Source organism: Aquarana catesbeiana, linkage group LG05 (assembly GCF_042186555.1).
Source record: "Aquarana catesbeiana isolate 2022-GZ linkage group LG05, ASM4218655v1, whole genome shotgun sequence".
NCBI lineage: Eukaryota > Metazoa > Chordata > Amphibia > Anura > Ranidae > Aquarana > Aquarana catesbeiana.
The window spans coordinates 31,990,823-32,008,059 of record NC_133328.1 but is presented as its reverse complement, the minus strand read 5'-3'; the positions used below and the strand labels follow the sequence as shown (position 1 = coordinate 32,008,059).

Genomic DNA, 17,237 nt, shown 5'->3' with positions numbered 1-17,237 from the left:
TTCTCAGCTACATCATTATCAGGACAGCTTTATAATGATCTACAGCTTGATTAACTTCAGATTTACAAATTCATTTTTTTTTTCTGTCATTGTATGGAAATCATCATAGTTTTAAAGTATTTTAAGGATTATTGGTAATCACAGAGTACCATATATTATCCGGCCGCTGATGACAGCCCTGATAGTACTCAGGGCAGGGATTCACTGTTGGAAGGGTTAAACCTTCTTGGACTGAGTCATTCGGTTTTAATTGTGAATCCTGACTCCAGCCGAAAGTCTCTGTCATCATCTGCTTGTACTGCATGTACTTGCTGCAAGCTTTTGATGTGATGTATATACCTGGAAACATTTCCAGAACCTCATTTTAAATAAAAGCATGCTGCTTCATCTTGCTTATTATCCTCTTAGACGCATATATATACTGTATATATCATGTCTGGCCGACCTCATTTCTTTATGTTGTATAACCTGTTTCGTGATGTTTACTGCAATTGCTTCTAAAAGCTCTGGTATGAAGATTAGAAGGAGACCTCGGCAGCATTCTAGTGGTATAGATATCAAAAAAGGTAACAGTATAAACATAGACCCTGTTTTTTAAGTGGATTACTAAACCCAAAATTGTCATTTCAGTCATAGTTGGTGTCTTTTGGGCTGAATCAGACCCTGGCTTCTTCTGTGACTTGGATACTTCAATAGCAAGATCTCCCGAGCACAATTTCCAACTGTGTTCGTATCCACGTGGGGGTTTCAGATGTTTCCACCCACCGTTCCGTGTTCCAGCTTCTCCTGATCATTTTTTATAATATAAAATACATAAAATAATACATAAAATACATAAAAATACATAAGTAGGTGTGCAGACCCAGCAATCTGATACCCAGCAACCCAGACCCTAGATATACAAGAGGTTGTCAGGTGGCTTACCTATCCAACGCCTATGGAATCTTCTATCAAGATGTGAACACTTGGACCTGTTGTTGTTGTTCAGTCGCTTAGTCGTGTCCGACTCTTCGTGATCTCATGGACCATAGCGCGGCAGGCTTCTCTGTCCTCCACTGCCTCCTGGAGCTTGCTTACCTTCATGTTCATTGTTTTGATGATGCTATCTATCCATCTTGTTTTCTGTTGTCCTCTTCTCCCTTTACCTTCCATGTTTCCAATCATCAGAGTCTTTTCCAATAAGTCCTTTCTTCGCATCAGGCAGCCAAAGTATTTGAGTTTCAGCTTCAGGATCTGTCCTTCCAGTGAATATTATGGCCTGATTCACACCTATGCAGGTTGCTGTTTTCATATTCCAGGTGCATTTTGCATTTTTCAATACACGCTTTTGATCCATTGAAGTCTATGGAACCAAAAACCAGAAGAAAGTCCCCGGCCCTTTCCATAAAATGCACAGATGTGAACTACATCCATAGAAAACCATGTTAAATGGAATGTAGTGTGTTTCTGCAAAACTGAAAATGCACTAAAAAATGCATAGGTGTGAACCAGGCCTCAGAGTTGATTTCCTTCAAGATAGACTCGACCTGTAGTAATTCACTAATTATCTGAATATTTTATTTTTGCCAAGTCAGCCAGTGTTCAAATTAAGGCCACTTTTTTTCAAATCTAAAAGGTTTTGTGGTCTGGTTACATGGATAATATACTCACCATGTTTTTCATAAAACTCCATAACAGACCTGCACACATACCTGACAATCCTTTTTTTATTTTAATGTGACAGCCGATGATGCATAAAAACTCCCCCTTAGGCTCCATTCACACTAGCGCGTTTTTTGATGCATTTTGCATTTTGCAGAAATGCATGGGAATTTTTTAACATGGGTTCCTATGGAACATGTTCACAGCAATGCTTTTTTGTATCTCTGCGTTTTTGGAAAGGGTCGGGGACTTTTTTTCATGCAAAAAGCAGCGTTTTGCATGTAATGGATTTCAATGGACAAGCATCAAAAACGCAAGTGCAGCGTTTTTGCAGCGTTTTTGGTGCGTTTTTGGTGCGTTTTTGCCGGGTTTTTTTTTTTTTTTTTTTTATTTTTTTTTTGTAATTTTTTTTTAAGACTGTAAAAAAAAATGAAAAAAAAAAAAAAAAAAAAAAACACAAAACGCAAATCGCGGCAAAAACGCGGCAAAAACGCCGCAAAAACGCTACAAAAACGCTGCTCAAAAACGTGCCAAGCATGAAAAAAAAACCTCCAAAAACGCTCAAAAGCAACATGCATAGGTGTGAATCGAGCCTTAGGCCCCATTCACACTAGCGCGTTTTTTGATGCATTTTGCATTTTGCAGAAATGCATGGAAATTTTTTAACATGGGTTCCTATGGAACATGTTCACATCAATGCTTTTTTGTATCTCCGCGTTTTTGGAAAGGGTCGGGGACTTTTTCTCATGCAAAATGCAGCGTTTTGCATGTAATGGTTTTCAATGGACAAGCATCAAAAACGCAAGTGCACCTTTTTTGCAGCGTTTTTGATGCGTTTTTGGTGCGTTTTTGGTGCGTTTTTGCCGTTTTTTTTTATTTTTTTTTTTTTTTGTAATTTTTTTGTAAGACTGTAAAAAAAAATGAAAAAAAAAAAAAAAAAAACGCAAAACGCAAATCGCAGCAAAAACGCGGCAAAAACGCCGCTAAAACGCGGCAAAAACGCGGCTCAAAAACGCGGCAAGCATGAAAAAAAAACCTCCAAAAACGCTCAAAAGCAACATGCATAGGTGTGAATCGAGCCTTAGGCTCGATTCACACCTATGCATGTTGCTTTTGAGCGTTTTTGGAGGTTTTTTTTTCATGCTTGCCACGTTTTTGAGCAGCGCTTTTGTGGCGTTTTTGCCGCGTTTTTGCTGCGATTTGCGTTTTGCGGTTTTTTTTTTTTTTTTTTTTTTTTTACAGTTTTTTTTTACAGTCTAAAAAAAAAATTAAAAAAAAAAATAAAAAAAAAAAAAAACGGCAAAAACGCATCAAAAACGCTGCAAAAACGGTGCACTTGCGTTTTTGATGCTTGTCCATTGAAATCCATTACATGCAAAACGCTGCTTTTTGCATGAAAAAAAGTCCCCGACCCTTTCCAAAAATGCAGAGAAACAAAAAGGCATTGATGTGAACATGTTCCATAGGAACCCATGTTAAAAAATTCCCGTGCATTTCTGCAAAATGCAAAATGCATCAAAAAACGCGCTAGTGTGAATGGAGCCTTACACTTGGGATCTCCATCCCCATGATTAGGCTCCTCGGCCTTTTGGCTAAGATCAAGTGTAGTATCTGTTCTTATCAGTTGCCAGAGGAGGCGCTTTACTACTCCAAAGTGTGGGGAGGGCATGTGCAAATCCAATGGTGTCATTGCACCTGGAAGGGCGGTTTCGGTAGTGGCCGGTGTCTGGGCGCCCTTAGAGACGTCGGCGGGGTAGAGTCTGAGCCGTCCGGAAGGGTGCTCCTGGTGAGGATGGGTGCTGCATTGGGTCTGACCAGAGGGTCGGGTCCCTGGCCTTCTCACCTAGATTGGGGTAGTTCTAGCTCCGGTCAGTTTTTCAGAAGAGAACACTGGCTCCTCCTTGGGGGGGGGGGGGTGTGGTTAGTATCTCATGAATGTAATTAGGAAGGAGTGATGGGGCGAGGGTTGAGTCTTTATCCAGGGTTCTCCCCAAGCTGCCAGAACTTCAGGCCTTCCTGGCTGAGGGCTGCTCTGGTCTGGGCTGTTGGTCAGGGTTGTAACGAAAAGCCTGTGGTGAATGTGCCCCTGAAGTGTCAGTTCAGGGGTGCCAGACGATCACTGTGAGTGAGGGTCACTTCACCATACACACTTTTTTTTACACCTGCCTCTAGGGCCGAGCCTTTTGGCTAGGACCAGGGGAAAATTTTATTCCTGGCCGAAGGGCCTGGCCATTGTATTGCACGATGGTCACTATTTCACTTCTCCCACTTCCTTCTCCCCACTTTCCTATTTATTTTGACCCCATGTTTGTCACTTTTTTGTATTTTTTTGTTTGATGATGCACATTTCTCACTGTGTGATTAGTAGGGTGTGGGTTCTCGGGCCTACCCTGAACGTCTTGGGATGGGGGTGGACATATGCTTTCCGCCTTGGTTCACCCTCTCTCATGGGGTCTCCCTTCGGGGGAGTCCCACTGAGTACTTGGGTGGGTCTGTTTCGGCAGACCCTCCAGAGAAAGGGTGTTTTTGTGTTTCACTCTTTATGTGTGTACACTTTTTTTGGCACCGGGTAGAGTTTTTGGGTGTGTCTCACATGCCACAGGCTTTTCAAAAAAGAAAAATCCCCATGATTAAGCTCCGAAGGGCGCCTCGAAATACGTTGGGAATCGTGGCCTAGCTGAGGTTGCCACTAACCATCGATCCATTGGATTGCATAGATGTGCGAAAGAGAGACTTTAGGGAGACTTTCTTACACATCCAGTGATCATAGGAGCCAGGAGGAGCTCCCTCCTAGACCGGCACTCTCGACGGTGGATGTCAAGGAGTTGTGCCCCTCTTGAGAGCCTGAGCAGCTCACACATTGGGTCTTTTGGGTTCACAGATTAAGACCCCTAGCACACATGTGGTCTGGTTGCTGGTGAACCCCACCTGCTTTGTGCTGCTCTCTTGCTGGCCAGATGAGCGAGGTGTTGCTCTCTCGCCTGGGGTTTTTCTTCTGCAGCATTTTCGTCAGTGAGGAACCACACTAGAGATGTGGATGATGAAAAATTTGTATAGTTTCGGGTACGTTTGTTAAGTTAATCATTTTGTTCCGCCATATTCGTTTGGTAATGCCGCGTACACACAATAGGAATTTCGGCCCGCAAAAGACCGATGAGAGTTTTTTGTTGGAAAATGCAACCGTGTGTATGCTCCATCGGACCGAAATCCGGCCAGCCAAAGATTGAGAGCATGCTCTCAATTTTTCGGTCGGAAAAAGTTCCTATCCGAAAATGCGATCATCTGTGGCAATTCCGAAGTACAAAATTCCTACGCATGCTCGGAAACAATTCGACGCATGCTCGGAAGCATTGAACTTCATTTTCTCGGCTCGTCGTAGTGTTGTACGTCTCAGCGTTCTTGACAGTCGTAAGTTCAGCAAACTTTTGCGTGACCGTGTGTATGCAAGGCAAACTTGAGCGGAATCCCATCGGAAAAGCCGTCATATCTTTTTCCGACGAGACGTCGAATCGTGTGTATTAGAATGATTTCAGAATTCGTTTTCTATATTTGTTATTACTAAATTCGAATTTCGAAAAAGATGGCTATAATCATTCTATTTTATTTTATTCTATTGTATTCTATGCTCATTTATTCTACTGTATTGCATTCTATTCTTTTATTTTCTATTCTATTCTGTTTTATGCTATTCTATTATTTTATTTTGTTCTATCATATTCAATTCTGTTTTAATCTATTCTATTCTATAAAGCAGCCTAATTAGGAATCATCATCTTATTTCACTTTTATACCTTACTGCATTTATTGCAATATGTTTCCATTTCAAATTCAAATTTTTTTTCAAATTCATTTTTGAATTCAAAATCAAATTCAGATAATTTTTTCATTATAATTTATTTTGGTTTTGTTTAAATTTGTTACTTTTGTAACTCGGCAATTCGGATACATCCAAATCACTGAATAATGAAAAATTTGTTCAAATTTCGATTCGTAGCGAAACGAATCGCACATTTGCACATCGACACAGTCTACACAACACCTCGCTCATCCAGACGGCAAGAAAGCGACACAATCAAGTATGGTTTTCCATGCACATATTTGGGATGCTGTCACTGGAGGCTTCTCACCAATGGCAGGATTACACGTGTAAAAGGAGCCTAAGGCCCATGTCACACATGCATTTCTGTCACAAGTGTCAGGATCGCTAGGAGACTACTTACCTACTCCTATGGCAGCTCTCTCTTACTGGCCAGAGGTGCAGTAGTTCATTAACTACTTCAATGCCGGGAACTTTTCCTCCCTTCCTGCCCAGGCCAATTTTCATCTTTCAGCGCTGTCACACTTTGGATGACAATGTTGGTCATGCTATACTATACCCAAATTATTATTTTTTTTCACACAGAGCTTTCTTTTGGTGGCATTTAATTATCACTTTTTTTTTTATTTTTGCTAAACAAACAAAAAAAACAGAAAATTTTGAAAAAAAATACGTTTTTCTTCGTTTCTGTTATAAAATTTTGCAGATAAGTAATTTTTCTTCATGTATTTAGGCCAAACTGTATTCGGCTACATTTCTTTGGTGAAAATAACCCAAATCAGTGTAAATTATTTAGTGTGTAGGAAAGTCCACAATTTATGGTATATATACTGTATCTGAAAATTGATCAGTCCTGATGTACTGACGGACTATCTCATTTCTTGAGGCCCAAAAACAGCAGAACAGTACAAATATCCCCCAAATTACCCCTTTTTGGAAAGTAGTCAGTCCAAGGTATTTAGTGGGCACAATGAGTTTTTTTTAAGCTGTAATTTTTTGGAAAACAAAGACAGTTTTAAAAATTGTTTTTCTTTTTACTTATTGTAACATGTGCAGTACAGTATCATTATATAACTGGTGTGGCAGTGATCAGGGACACAGACTGGTGGAAGTATGTACAAAAAAAAAAAAAAATAATAATAATATTATTTTTTTCTTTTTTTTCATTTTTTTTCTTTTTATTACATTTTATTCTTTCGTTTTTTTAACACTGTGACCAGAGCAATACAGTGTTACCATAGTAAAGGGAAGTAATCAGGATTTTTTTTTTTTTTTTACACATTATGATTGCTTTTACCAGTGAATTTCACTGATATAAGCAACCATTTTTACTGGATGAAATTGATTCATTCTGTGATTAGCTGTGATTTGCCACAGCTAATCAAATGGTACTGATGGGCTGTCTGTACCACATGATCACTGTTACCAATCACAGCTACCAACACAACTGTACACATGAATGGCATGGATCAAAGTCTTTCACTGTTTAAAATTATTATGTGGTCTGATGCGAATAGTCACAGCGATCACATGGTACTGACAGCGGGCTGGTACACTGATCAGTCATCACCGGACACAGCCGGTGACAGATCACGCCACAGCGCGTCCTGTTCCTGGAGGATCATTTGAATTCCACCAGGAATGACAAAGGTCCCGACCAGCCATCTTTTGACAATAGGAAGTGGTTAATTAAAAAATCCCCACCAAGGACCCATTCAAACTGGGAGGGGCTATCTTTAGCCTGTTACCCAAAAGAAGTTCCGGAACTTCTTTTGGGTGACAGGCATCCCGCAATTTTGTTTGCGCGATTTGTGGGGTGCCGTTGAGAAATAATGGCATTGCAAACACATTGCTCATTTTGACGTAATTCTGAATCGCAGGCAGAAACGCAGTGCTTCCAACGTGATTCAGGTGTGAATGGAGCCTTAGCCTCGGTTCACACTGGAGCGATGCGGGAACGAGAGCGATTCCCGCATTGCATCTGACTAGCAGGCAGTTCACACTGGCATCTGTGAACCGCTGTGAGTGTCAATGTAAAGGTAATGACACCTCCAAATCGGTTCGCAGAACGCAGTGTGAACTGTGGAATTTGGATCGCATGGGTCTGAACACCCATGCAGTCTGATTCCAGCGCGGACCAAAAAAGGTTCCTACACCATTTTGGTGTGAATGTATATAATAAAATACATATAATGAGGAATAATGCTGTGTCTGTTATGATAATCGATATATGCATATGAAGGCAGAATGATCCTATGATTCACCCATCATATGGCAATATGTAAACAGATTCAAGCTCATATATCCTGGAGCTTGTCACTAGAATCCATATCCCTTGAAGAAGTCACGAGATCTGTGATGCAACGCGTCGGGAGGAGTCGGTGACGTCACTGCCGGTGTCACAGGTAGTAGTGGTGAGGAGGAGAGCTTCATAGGATTGGATGTTATTTTTGCTATATACAAGACAATTACTATGTGAGTGGGCAATTTTTAGTTTTAATAAATTACATTGTTTTATACAAATTTGCGCAATGAAAGCCTTTCTTTTACTCTAAACCACTCCAGAGAATAGCCTGCCCTTTTCAAGGAGTTTTAAAGACACCAAACACAGTGGTGTTTCCCTGCCAAGAACACCAAAGATATACGAGCTTAAAGGCATGATTAGACCCAGTGGGGTCGCTTCCTAAGGTGAGCGGGCAATTCACCTGGTGGTGGTATTTATCACTAAAGTTTTTCCCTGTGAGGAGGCACTTAATGAAGCACAAAGTCTAAAGAAGGATTCTAATTTTATATTAATTATTACGTGGGACAATCACAAATATTATCCATTATTTATCCAATGAGTGAGCCAATAAGGAGAGAGAAGGGTGGGGCCGAGCCATGGCTCTGTGTGTGAATGGACACACAGAGCAGCGGCTTAGTTCGGGTGCCCCCACAGCAAGCAGCTTGCTGTGGGGGCATTTGGCAGAAGGGAGGGGCCAGGAGCGCTGGAGAGGGCCCCTAGAAGAAGAGGGCCTGGACTGCTCTGTGCAAAACCACTACACAGAGCAGGTAAGTATAACATGTTTGTTATTTTTAACCACTTCAGCCCCGGAAGATTTTACCCTCTTAATGACAGGCCATTTTATGCGATACTGCACTGTGTTGCTTTAACTGACAATTGCGCCGTCGTGCGACGCTGTACCCAAATAAAATATGTGTCCTCAGGTATCCCCCTGAAGAAGATATGTGACCCTGTATCGACACCTGTTGGGGAGGGGCACGGACGATCGTGGTACTAGGAACTAGCGTGGAGCTAGTTATTTCCATGAGAAGTGCCAGCGGGGCTTGTGTGATTTGGAGAGGTGATTCCCAAACATGGATTTTATCTTTGCTGTTTACAGACTGGTGCGTTTGTAGCACCAGAAAAATGTGATTACCTTGTCATCACTTTGTATGCAAACAAATGCTTTTTAAGGCCTTGTTCACACCTATGCATTTTTTTAGTGCATTTTCAGTTTTGCAGAAACACACTACAGTCCATTTAACATGATTTCCTATGGATGGATGTAGTTCACATCTATGGATTCTTATGGAAAGGGCCAGGGACTTTTTTCTGGTTTTTGGTTCCGTAGAATTCAGTGGATCAAAAGTGTGTATTGAAAAACCCAAAATGCACCTGCAGTATGCAAACTGCAACCTGGTCTGAACCAGGCCCGATATAAGCACTATCAGTTTTATTTTCTCTACTATCTATCATTGGCAATCCCTGGCCACCTGGGAGCAAGGAGTGGAGAGGAGCTCTGGAGTTGTCTTGTTGTAGCCCATGGCGAGGCTAGAAAGCTGTTTCCTGGTGCTGTTTCCTGGTGCCTCCGTGGCAGCATCCGTATGGTTGGTTGCTTCGCTCCCATCCAACCCACAGGACCACTTTTTTTTAAAATTTCTGTTTATTGGTTTTCTTTTTCAAAGACAAAAAGGTACACAACATATAACACTCAGACGTGTCATTTGGACATCATCTGTAATTGGCCAACATGGCCTGTATTGATTCAACTAACTAACATAGTTCCACTATCTACACACATAACCCCTTCCCTTCCTTCCCTCCCCCCTCCCCTTAACCCTCTTACCCAACTTTGAGTCACAGCTCGAAAAGAGTAAACCTCCAGGATTTCTTTAACATCTGCTTGGTAATGTTGTATTAGCTGTATCTAGATGTATATTATAGATAGGCCATCCTCACCATTTCATGGAGTGTATTATTCCTCTGTATTGCCGGAGTTAAAACAATAATATAGTATATTGAGAAAGATAAATTGCATTTATCCCCTTTGGAGAAATAAACAAAGGGGAAGTGAATTGGGTATACAGCCCCTCCCTCCTGTGAGTATTTCCTTGACCCTGGATGCCATTAATCTCAGATTACAATTTCTTCCCTAACCTACCGTATTACTGGAGTTATACCAAGTTTGCCAGACCTTGTCAAATTTTTTCATACAGCCCCTAGCTTCATATGTAGATTTGTAATATGGCAACATAGCATTTACTAGTCCCTTCCAAAAGGCTATTCCCGGCGCCCCAGTTTTTTTCCAGTGTAGTAAGATAGCTTTCCTCCCATAAAATAATGTAGTATTAAGCATAGTCCTCAAAGCACGTGATGGCACTACTTCGTCCACGAGACCCAATAGGCAAACCTTTACAGTCATCGGTATAGACACCGACAGTAAATCCAAAATAAATGAGGTGACATCTGTCCAAAATCTTTGAATCTGTTGACATTTCCAGAAAATCTGCTGGCGAGTGAGAACATCTCCAACACTCTGATGAAACGTTGGGAAATATCCTAGCCAATCTATCCGGAGTAAAATAGCTCCTATGCAAAAATTTGAACTGGATCAACCTATCCCTGGCTGATACTAGATGTTTGAATGGTTGTGTCCATAACTCGTCCCAATCCTCCCCTTGTACATCAGGGATCTCCGTTACCCATTTTTCTCTACACCTGACAACCGCCTGTGGGGTATTTTTAAAAAACTCTTTGTATGAAACCGAGAGTGGCTTCGCCAAACCCTCACTCGACAGCAGTGTTTCCAGAGACGAGGGCAAGGATTCAACCCTCATCTCTTGAAACTGCATCTGGAAGGCATGTCTAACCTGCAAAAACCTAAAGAAATATGAATTTGCAAGGTCATGTCTTGTTTTTAATTGGGAAAATGTCAGTAATTCTCTAAAACATGTAATGTCCCTTAGTACTTTCACTCCCTTGACTGCCCATATCACAGGATCCGGAAAGTTGTAAAACTGAGGTAAAGCTGGGTTCATCCATAGAGGAGCCGAGGGCGTAACCCCCCCATAACTAGGACATGCCATTTTAACCGCTGTTTCCCACGCCTTGATTGTGGCCTTCATTGTCGTAGTCAATGGTAAACCAGATCTACAACCCCGAAACAGCGCAAATCTTAGGCTTTTATATGACCCCAAATGAGCCGCCTCTAATACTGTGGCCGCATCTCCGTCTTCCGCTATCAACCATCTTCTAGCAAAAACCATTTGGCACGCTAAATAATATTTTTGCCAATCAGGTAACGCGAGACCCCCCTGATCACCCGGTTCCTGCAGTGTTTTAATGCCTATTCTAGGGGGCTTGGGGACCCATAAAAAGGAGGAAATAATACTATCTATCTTTTTAAAGTATGATTTTGGGACCCAGATCGGCGCATGTCTTAGAAAGTAAAGGATTATTGGGAGAAACTTCATTTTTATCAAACTGATCCTACCTATCAGGGACAACGGTAGTTTTACCCATGCCTGAACTTTTTGTTTTAATAGTGCAATTAATGGTAATAAATTTAGGGGCATGTAGTCCTGTATGTTAGCTGTGATCTTGACTCCTAGTACAGGACCACTTTAACTCTATAAAATAAAGAGCTGCCCCCCCCCCCCCCAGGCATTCTTGTAACTAGTCTTCAAAACTGAGGATTATCGAAGGGAGGGAGTATGCTGCCATGGGTAGGCACCAGGAAAGGAAAATTACGGAAAGGTACGTATTCAATTCCCTGTTTTCCTGGTGCCTCCATGACAGCATACCTATGCTGCAGAGCAACCAACCATAAGTATTCTGCCATGGGTAGGCACCAGGAAAAGAAAATTGCGGAAAGGTATTAAATTTTCCGTTTTCTGATCCTAACTTAGCTATAGTGATCACACTGATCCAGATGAGAATACTCCTGCAGTGGGGGGAGCATCGGTGGTGACACTTTCTATTGATGGTATTTGATCGCCACTGAATTTTTATTTTTATTTATATAAATGAAAAAAGACCAAACATTTTGGGAAAAAAAAAACAATATTTTTTTACTTTCTGCTATGAAACATATCCAATAAAAAAAAATTCAAAAATCTAATTTCTTCATACATTTTGGCCAATATGTATTCTGCTACATCTTTGTTTAAAAAGAAAATCCAAAAAAGCGTATATTAATTGGTTTATGTGAAAGTTATAACATCTACAAAGTATGACATACATACTGGAATTATTTTTTTATGCTAGTAGTGGCGGTGATCTGCGACTTTTGCCCCGTACACACGATCCGAAAAATCGGACCACAGATCGTCTGACTTTTTTTCGCTTGTTAGTCGCAAGTAGGAATTGAAGAGGTTACTAAAGTTATGAAAATTCTCGTACGACAGAATAAAAATTTGGAAGTGTTGTAGTGTATTTTGGAACGACAACTGTACTGATTAAATGAAAATCGTACGATCTGGTATCATACGGGAAAAAAATTTTGTGCTTGTCCCATCGAATAATATGGGATGAACTGTTGTGATCGTCTCTCGAAAGCTGTGTACTAACGATCCGATTATCATACGATCGCGTCGAAAGCGGTATTTTCGGGCAATTTTGGGATCATGTGTACGGGCCAATATAGTGGGACTGTGATAGTGTGGCGGAAAATCCCTACACTATCTGACACTTTGTGGGAACTAAATGACACTGACATCACCAGTGACACTAATACAGTGATCCGTGCTAATATTATACACTGTCACTCTACTAGTGACACTGAATTGAAGCCAAATTCCAGCTAACATTTTACAAGTAGTTACAGCAAACAGTTTTTTCTTCTTTTGGAATAAATGTCTTACATAAATAAAAGCTGATTGGGCAGCACAGTGGTGTAGTGGTTAGCACTTTCACCTAGCAGCAAAAATGGTTGCTGGTTTAAATCCTGACCACGACACCATCTGCCTGGAGTTTGCATGTTCTCCCTGTGCCTGTGTGGGTTTTCTCCGGGTACTCCGGTTTCCTCCCACACTCTAAAGATCCTGTCTAAATTGGCCCTAGTATGTATGAATGTGAGTTAGGGACCTTAGTTTGTAAGCTCCTTGAGGGTAGGGACTGATGTGAATGTACAATGTATATGTAAAGTGCTACGTAAATTGACGGCGCTATATAAGTACCTGAAATAAATAAATAAATCATTGTAAGCATCCCCGTCAGTGGTAAATGGTTTGTCTCAACCTTCTAACTGCTACATCTGCAAGAGAGCTTGTTCAGTTAAAAAACAACAGACTTACTGGCCAGATCACCGGGTGAAAGTAAGGGAAAAAAAGCCAAAAAAAAGAAAACGAATGCCGCTGCCATATCTAAGAATTGGTAAGCTGCAATATATTAAATGTTTGCTTTTGAGCTTAATACCGCTTTAATTTTAAGGGCTCAGTTTTGAGTCTGAAAAGAGAACTGATCTCCTCATGTTTGCAGTGCAGGTCTGAGAATCAAAGCCAGCACCTGGTTGGTTGCTGTGACAGGTTGATTTACTAAAACTGCAGAGTGCAAAATCTGGTGCAACTGTGCATGACAGCAAACAAAGTTCTGAAGTAGTAGGAAGAAGTAGTAGTTCTGAAGTAGAAATAACTTTGCCTTGGCCACCAGCACAGTGCACTTGTAACATCACCCACTAGATGGCGCTCCAAGCCTTTAGCAGGTAGAACCCTGCCATTAAGCTGGCTGTGCTTGCTGCTGGTGCAGAGACAGACAGACTGGTTATCACTTCCAAGTTGATTCATTCATGCAAAGAGTCTGCATTCTGCCCCTGCACGAATTGCACCTCACTGGCAACCTTGTCTACCTGAACATATCCCAGAATGAGGAGCCCCCCCCCCCTCTCACTGCCCAGCCTGACCCCCTTCACTTCTCTCCATTGCCAGTGCAAGCAGTGGACAGTTGTTGTGATATTAAAGTCACTGTACACTCTCCTTGGACTTTCATCTTTGCAGTTTTATGACTTTTTTTTTTTTTTTAACGTGCAAAGTTTTTAATTAGGCTCCAGACAGCCGGAGGCAGCAGTAGCGCCACTAAGTCGATGCTCTCTCTGCTTTTACAGCACAACAAGCCGCTCTACTCCTTTGAAGACAATGCAGACTATGTCTACGACGTCATGTGGTCACCTCTGCACCCCGCACTGTTCGCCTGTGTGGATGGGATGGGGCGATTGGATCTCTGGAACCTGAATAATGACACCGAGGTGAGCTGCTGCCTCTTATTAACCCTTTGTCACCGCACCAGGGGACCTGCCCCACGGGGACACCTTCATACACACATTGCACCTTTTGGGGGGGACGTATCCTCTAATACTTTATTATTATTATTATTATTATTATTATTATTATTATTATTAATAATAATCATATTATTATTTTTAATTATTATTGTTGTTTTGTAACAGTCACAATGTATGAATACATTTTTCTCATTAACGATACATGCTATATTATTTTTTTTTACATTATATTTTGCATTGCAATGGGTTTGCACAACCTTTGGATGGAGCAGTTGCATGTTTATGTAATTATTTTTTTATTTTTCTGGTACCCAGAAAATACAAAAAGTTATAACAAAATTTTTATTGTTACAAATATATAGACCGCTCAAGAAAATATTTTGTATTTTTATAGCATATTTGGATAACTCCAAATATGTGTTTTTAAACATAATTACAATTAACAATGAATGTTGTTATTTTGTAAAATTGTTGTGCTAATATTAAGTGCTATGGTATATTTTAAATACTGGGTATTGTTTTTTTTTTAACATTGTTTTTACTATTTATGTGTTATTTTATGTATTATTTTTATTATTACACTAATAAAATTTATATTTACAGTATATATATATATATATATATATATATATATATATATAAAAACATTTTTATTAGTGTAATAATAAAAAATAATTATTTTATATATTGTTATATAAAATTATATTATCATATATGCTTAATATTAATACATTATATATTAAAATATATATTTTTTAATTTTTTATATAATGTAAAAAGAATATATATGTGTGTGTGTGTGTATATATATATATATATATATATATATATAAATATATAAGTATATATATATTTTTATATATATATATATATATATATATATATATATATATATATATATATATATATATATATATATATAAATATTTGCATATATGTTATTATTTATTTATTTATTTCCCTGCATTATGTGGAATAGAATTTCTATTATACCTTATCATTTATAATACTATAAATCGTTTTCCTTTCCTGTTTCAGAACATCAAAAAGGGTTCAAAAGTGTCTTTCCTGGGATTGGACAAGAACTTAGGAAGCTAAAAAATAGCCCCGCCCACTGCCCCCCCCCCCCCCCCCCCCTACCCTTTTTTCTCAGTCCAGGCCAGAAGGGGAATGGAAAAATTATGGTAGTTATAATTTTCTCTTCTCCTGGGCATCCACAATGGAAGTGGACATGAATAGGAGATGAGAAGACAATAACTCATGAATGGAAACGTGAGGAGATACAAATGTAGTGACTGTTGAAGAAAAGGACAGAAGATCTTAAAAAGCTGTTGGCTTAGTTAGGTGCTCAAAATCTAATTTTAATGGTGGATGAAGGTGATTTGGTTCTGTAGAGTTCTATCAGTTTCTCGGTAGCCTTGAGGCTCTTATCTTACAGTCCACACAAATTGCCCCCAAATTTCTACTGAGTTCTCCCAGATTCGTATTTCTGATTGTTAGACCTGGGGCACTCTCTTCCAGTCTCCAGCATCCTATCCCTAGTCTATAGAAGACAGGTTGGAAGGGAAGAGAGATAGTCTTAGGCTCAGCTTACACTGCCGCGACTTAGGATCCAACTTGTGAGACCCCCAAGTCGCATGATATGTGAAATCCCATGTTAGTCAATGAGAGCTGTCTTTAATTAACACTACTGAAGTCGCTCCGACTTCACAATAGGTTGCTGTACTACTTCAAGGCGACTTCTATCCGACTTCTATTCTATACTTCTATCAAAGTAGCACTCAAGTTGCCAGGAAGTTGCCTGGCAAAGTCATGGCACCGTAGGTCATGGCAGTGTGAACCGAGCCTAAGGGATACAGCAATACTTTTCATGTTCATGACTCAAACTTCCTGGTTGGTCTATTGGTTCAAAAATTCCTCAGTCTTCTACTGTTTGTGAATTGATCAACATATAGTCTTATCCTTGTTTTTTTTGAACTTAATGAAAGTCAAAAGGGATGAGATTTGACATTCTGATGATGAGTTACAACCGTATGACTCCTAGGCTCTTGCTGCCTTCCATCTTTAGATGCATTTCAGATTTGGCTGGGTCCCTTGGACTGAATTCGCTTATAGAAACATAGAAAGGTGACAGCAGAAAAAGACCGAATCGTCCATCGAGTCTGTCTATTCTTTTGTTTTTTGGGGGATTTTTTTGTTAAATTTTTATGACTGAGTATAGATTTATGTTTGTCCCTCCTTTGTTTTTTTTAATTTTTTTAGTATTAGGCCCAAATAAGAGATCACCTCTGAACAAGCAGGTACATTTTTAGAAATGGCATCCACCTCAGCCATAGAAAGAGCCAGAGTCTGGGTGCAGTTATGAAAGTATTTTTCACATTCAATAAGGAGTGTAAAAACAAAAATCCTGTGAGCAGGCGTTCCTTTGGCTAGCCTTTCAACCAAACTTCGTGGCTCTATGGGGTTGGTTTACTAAAACTGGAGAGTGCAAAATCTGGTGCAGCTGTGCATGGCAGCCAATCGGCTTCCAGGTTTTTTTCAAAGCTCAATTGAACAAGCTGAAGTTAGAAGCTGATTGGTTTCCATGCACATCTGCACCGGATTTTGCACTCTCCAGTTTTAGTAAATCAACTCCTATATGATATGATTGAGTTAGACCTTTAGTAGTCATAGAGAGCTTCCAACACCATTATTTGTCACTTAAATTATAACTAAAGGCACAACTTGTTTTTTTTTTACTTTTGGATAGAGTGAGAGGGATTAGAACACCTGTCAATTTTTATTGCAGTCTGTGTCCCCTTTATTGAGATTTCCCTTCTCTATTTGCCCTGTGTACCATTATCATTGAAAGTGAAAGAAAATCCCAAATTTTGGTTTGTCCCCAGAAAAGTAATAAAGGGGAAATCTTACAAGGAGGACACTAGTTCTGGTGACCTGGGGGTCCCCAAGGGATTCCCCTAATTTGCAGGGATTCCCTTTCACTTCCTGTTTTGGCTATGGGACAGGAAGTGAAGGGAAATCTCCCCAATGGTACACAGATGGCAAAAAAAAAAAGTAAACTGACAGGACCCTTACCTTACTCTATCCTAAATGAAAAAATAGTTTTGCCTATAGTTTTACTTTAAAGTGGAGCTCCACCCAAAAGCTGAAGCCCTGCTTATTTGCCCCCCCCCCTGCCGCCACATATGGCACCTTTCGGGGGAACGAGTACCTGGTTTTGACAGGTATCCACTCCCACT

General features: G+C 40.1%; 1 protein-coding gene and 1 pseudogene across 7 annotated transcripts in view; both read left to right on the top strand.

Moving 5' to 3' along the window:
• The window catches only part of DYNC1I1 (dynein cytoplasmic 1 intermediate chain 1), a 646,676-nt gene that overhangs the window by 514,313 nt on the left and 115,126 nt on the right, over positions 1-17,237 (top strand). For all 7 annotated transcript variants that reach the window (XM_073629570.1, XM_073629573.1, XM_073629571.1 and 4 more), the window contains one exon: positions 13,822-13,962. In XM_073629570.1, the coding sequence (XP_073485671.1) occupies positions 13,822-13,962 (141 nt within the window). The remainder of the gene's footprint in view (positions 1-13,821; positions 13,963-17,237) is intronic.
• On the top strand, positions 3,214-3,380 carry LOC141146487 (U2 spliceosomal RNA; annotated as a pseudogene).